Genomic DNA, 5000 nt, shown 5'->3' with positions numbered 1-5000 from the left:
TGGAGGTCGGAGAGGAGAGGAGAGGAGGGGGAGAGAAGAGAAGAGAAGAGAAGAGAAGAGGAGAGAAGAGGAGAGAAGAGGAGAAAAGAGAGAAGAGAAGAGGAGAGGAGAGAAGAGGAGAGGAGAGAAGGAACGACAGAGAGAGAGAGACGGAGAGAAACAGAGACATGTGAGGAGTGTGGGGGGGCAGAGAGAGAGAGGCATGGAGTGAGGGGGGGGGAGAGAGAGAGAGCAACAGAGACAGGTGACAGAGGTATATAAAAAGAGAGAGAGAGAGAGAGAGAGGGGGAGAGGGAGGGAGAGAGGGAGAGAGAGAGAGACAGAGAGATGAAGAGACGACAGGCAGCTGGAGAGCAGGATGTGAAAGAGTGTGGGGGGTGAGGAAAAGAGGGAGAGGGGAAAGAGAGAGACAGAGAAGATGAATGGGAGAGAAAAGAAAAAGCATGGGGCTGTGTGAGTGTGTGTGTGTGTGGGGGGGGGGGGGGGGGTTGATGGGGGAAAGGGGGGGGGGGGGGATTGATGTGTGGGGGGTGTTAATACCAAGGCTAAAATGGGATTTTAAATGGCTCAAGGTCTCGCAAAGGAACCTGTAATTATGTGTCAGCATCAGTGGCATTGTGCAACGCCTGAATTGGAGCTGCATTTAAGGCCCATACAGTATGTCCTAATTATGAAAACTGCATGTCTGTGTGTGTGTGTGTGTGTGTGCTGAGATGATCCTCGGCCAGCCAACTTGGGTAATTGTAGCATTTAAGCAAAAGCAACAAGGGGCAACCTTTCAGTGGCATAGACAACACGCAAATGATGATGCATTTCAAGAGATCAAAAAATCATCATGCTGTGTGTGTATGTGTGTGTGTGTGTGTGTGTGTGTGTTATACTATTATGTGCTATTATGTTTGTGTGAGTGTGTGATCACATACTATATGTCTGTGTGTATGATCACATACTATATCTCTGTATGTGTGTGTGTGTGTCTGTACAGTATGTGTGTTTGTGTTCGTGTGTGTGTGTGTGTGTGTATGTGTGTGTGTATGTGTATGTGTGTGTGTGTGTGTCTGTATGTGTATGTGTGTGTGTGTGTGTGTGTGTGTGTGTGTGTATGTGTGTGTATGTGTGTGTGTGTGTGTGTGTGTGTCTGTATGTGTGTGTGTGTGTGTGTGTGTGTGTGTGGTGTGTGTGTGTGTGTGTGTAGGAGAGAGGGTGAGGCAGTAAATGAGACTGGGAGTTGGCGAGGGAAAAGAGGGAAAGCCAGAGTGTTGGTAGGACCAAAGAGCCAGAAACAATTTCAACCACATTCACGATGCCTTTGATCCTGTGCATTCGGGTGTGTGCATCTTTCTCTACAGTATGTGTGTGTGTGTGTGTGTGTGTGTGTGTGTGTGTGTGTGTGTGTGTGTGTGTGAGGCGCGCGCATCATCATCTCTGCTCTTTTGATCCTGTAGCACACATCCACAGCCTCATACAATCAAACTAACACATCTCTTTCTCTCTCTTTCTCTCACTCACTCACTCACTCACTCACTCACACACCTAACTCTCACTTGAGCAGTGTGTCCCCAGTGAAGACTATTCATTTAATCTTTGTCTCCAGAGAGGACACCATTGGAGCAGAGCATTTCCCACTCAGTTCTGTGGATTAGATCTTCCAAACTATTAGGCATCAGCAGCCACATTTTCTCTCCCATAATTCCATTCTCCCTCCCTGGCTTGATTGGATCTCTCTCTCTCTCTCTCTCTCTCTCTCTCTCTCTCTCTGCTACACAACCCACCCACCCACACACACACACACACACGCACACAAGTCTGGCTCACCTCTCCCACCCTTGTGGGTCAGCATCTTGCCTTTGCTTTCCTGACATTTAGCAGGCTCTTCAAAACTAATAAAGCTCTCTGCTTCACTTGCTTGTGCTTCTCCCTCTTCCCCCTTTGATCTCTCTACTGCGCTTCAGCCTGCATTTCTTACTGCAGCTCTCCTCTCTCCTGTCCTCACTGACAGTCTCACTGCTGTTTACTTCCCTTTCTCTCTCTCTCTATCTCTCTCTCTCTCTCTTTCTCTCTCTATCTCTCTCTCCCAGGTGTCTGTGGGATAATATTTATATTTGTCATTGCATGAAATGTTTAGCGTAACTTATACATACATATACATATATATACACAGTATATGTAGTGAAATCTGGTTACCATCCTTTAACTTAGGAATGTTAAGATATCCCCTGTGTCATCCAAAGTCTCCCTTTCTGGAAATTTCCAGAGTGAAAAGACTGTTTGCTATAAGGTGTCTGATCGTCTTCACCCCAAGGACACAAACATAGCCTAGGCCAAGGCTATTCAATTAGTTTGTAATGGGGGCCAGTTCATGAAAAGCATCACAACTGAGGGGCCAGAGAAATGCGGCTTGAAATATGAGTAGCCTAATCACATTAACAGCTGTATACAATGAAGTACAACAGCAGCAATATGGGTGTTCAAATGTTGTATTTTGTACATGCATAACAACATCATTACCCAGTTGTTGGTAGCTAATATGGAATGAAATCTGTGATGACAGATAACAGTAATAGAATCTGTGCTTTGCACAGTAACTGTTTGGTCCAAGATTTCCAGTGAGTAGCCTACAAACAGGATTCAAACACTGTTCAGTTGAATTAAATGTGTAATCAGTCGCATATGTAGCTCTTCTGACTTATAGGCCTACTTATATTTGACGTTCCCACCATTTAAAAGAGATGACCTCTAGATTTTTTTTAGCAGTGCAGGCCAGTCATAATCGCCTAATAATAATAACATGGGGGTCCGGGGGTGTCTCCTCCGGAATTTGTTTCTTTTCTGGTTCTAATCACACTATTTTAACATGTTTTGAGAGGGGCAGGCCCATCTTTTTTCTGACGCACCTCACGTTACCCCATGCATTAAACCTATGTCACTGCTTGAATAAATGAAAAACATAGCCTACTGAACATGGGCATCGTCATAGTTCACGATGACAATAAAAACGTTTAGCCTACTTGATTTCTGACAGAAATTACATTTTGTGCCAACATATTGTAGAAACACAACCACAACCTTTATTTGGTGAACGGAGGTGCAAATCATCTCCTTTACTTTCTTTGGTTATTAGTCTACGATTCACTTTAACCACAAAACGTTTTGCCGTCGTCACATTTACAATCGTACATTTACCTTCGCTATCAGTGATACTTTTTGCTTCAAATCGCAATTGAGTGCGCATTTAATGTAACATGCCACATGATTTCCAAGAGGCCTTTAGACAGGCTCATTTCTGACTTCACTAGACTATTATTGCATTTGTTTATGTTGTAAGACGTGAAGAAATGAAGGACATCGGCAATAGCCAGGCTACTATATAGAAATACTTTGAAATTCCCTTTGAGTCGGATCTGCTCCACTTTTCCACCAAGTTTTGCAGAAATTGTGCCCGTGTTTTTTTGCGATATTGTTGACAGAAACTATGTGTGTGGTGCAACCTGTTAAATATTAGTAGTTCATAAACTCCAACGTGGCAATTTAGGTTGAAACTAAACTATGGCACTTACGTTCAGCTTATGTACAAATGTAATGAATTGTAATGTAGCCTAACTTGTTCAGTGGGCTGAGGTGCAGTGGCTGCAGGACTAAAGCGAGCGAGAGATGCAAGAATGGAGAACAGCTCATGCGCTTGCTAGAGATTATATATTTTTTAAAGGGCCAGTACAAATGACCGGGTCCGGCCCGCGGGCCGCCAATTGAAGAGCCCTGGCCTAGGCCATTAGAAAGGGTTTTGCAACATCCTTACCTCTGTTACGTAATACTAACTGGAAGGATGGATCATTGTTGGGGAGGAAGTTTCTTGTGATTTTCCATGTGTGTGTGTGTGTTAAGGGTATAAGAGCTGGCTTCACCCAGAGATGTGTGGGATTGTTACTTGACATTTGCTGTGGGTAACAGTCTCCTGGTACCGTCAATAAAGCTGCAGTCTCACACTAGTTGCCTTTGAGTAATGTTGACCACATGTCTGTCTATACAAAGGGCTGTGCACTTTCTGCTCTCTCTCTCTCTCTCTCTCTCTCTCTCTCTCTTCAAACAAGCTTTGAGGCATGCCTATAGAAGAGCATTCGCTGATCAAGCTTTGAGGCATGCCTATAGAAGAGCATTCTCTGATCAATGGCCATGTGGAAAGACATGCACTGTCTACAAACAAATGACATGAGAAGGTTGTGTCTCCCTGTTATTAATCAGCCTGTTCCAGGGTCGTGCTGATTAATAATTAATTGTTTCCCCTCCCTTTTCATCCCTTTCTCTTTTAGGTTTGTGTGTGTGTGTGTGTGTGTGTGTGTGTGTTTGTGTGTGTGTGTGTGTGTGTGTGTCCGTGTGTGTGTCTGTGTGTGTGTGTGTGTGTGTGTGTGTGTGTGTGTCTGTGTGTGTGTGTGTGTGTGTGTGTTTGTGTGCATGTGTGAGTTTTTTTTTTTTTAAATGACAGGAGACTGAGGGTTTTGGTTTGGAAATCATACTGATGCAATTCCATGAGAATGTGTGATAATAGTTGAATAAAAGAGTTTTAACCCCCCCCCCCCCTCTCTCTCTCTCTCTTCCTCTTTCTCTCTTGTCTCATTTCTAGAATCTTGCCATCCACAAGTGACAGCTTCCTGCTGAAGAACCTGGTGTCCGGTGCTGACTACAACCTGTGCGTGTTGGCCATCTTCGACGACACGGTCACCTCCCTCGCCGCCACAAAGGTGCTGGGCTGTGCCCAGTTCAGCACCAAGGACAACTACCCAGAATGCAACTCTCTGCGCGCCCACTTCCTGGGCGGCACGCTGACCATCCTGGTGGGCGGCGTGGTGGTGGTGACACTGCTGGTGTTCACCGTCGCGCTGATGGTGCGCCACCGCGTCTGCAGCCACCACGACGACGGTTGCCACGGCGGCCTCGGAGGCGGAGGCGGCGACGAGGCCGGCTGCTCGGTGGGCTCGGCGTCGCCGACGCTCCCGGCGAAGGGC

General features: G+C 45.9%; 2 protein-coding genes across 2 annotated transcripts in view; one reads left to right on the top strand and one right to left on the bottom strand.

Moving 5' to 3' along the window:
• pcxb (pyruvate carboxylase b) overlaps positions 1-5000 on the bottom strand; it is a 218988-nt gene that overhangs the window by 87494 nt on the left and 126494 nt on the right. The window lies entirely within an intron of this gene.
• The window catches only part of LOC121689907 (leucine-rich repeat and fibronectin type-III domain-containing protein 4), a 39433-nt gene that overhangs the window by 32955 nt on the left and 1478 nt on the right, over positions 1-5000 (top strand). Inside the window, exon 4 of the mRNA XM_042070142.1 lies at positions 4619-5000. This exon is cut by the window's right edge and continues 1478 nt beyond it. Within this exon, the coding sequence (XP_041926076.1) occupies positions 4619-5000 (382 nt within the window). The remainder of the gene's footprint in view (positions 1-4618) is intronic.

This window comes from Alosa sapidissima, chromosome 18 (genome assembly GCF_018492685.1).
Source record: "Alosa sapidissima isolate fAloSap1 chromosome 18, fAloSap1.pri, whole genome shotgun sequence".
NCBI lineage: Eukaryota > Metazoa > Chordata > Actinopteri > Clupeiformes > Clupeidae > Alosa > Alosa sapidissima.
Note: the sequence above shows the minus strand (reverse complement) of the source record. Positions and strands in the feature narration are given on the sequence as shown.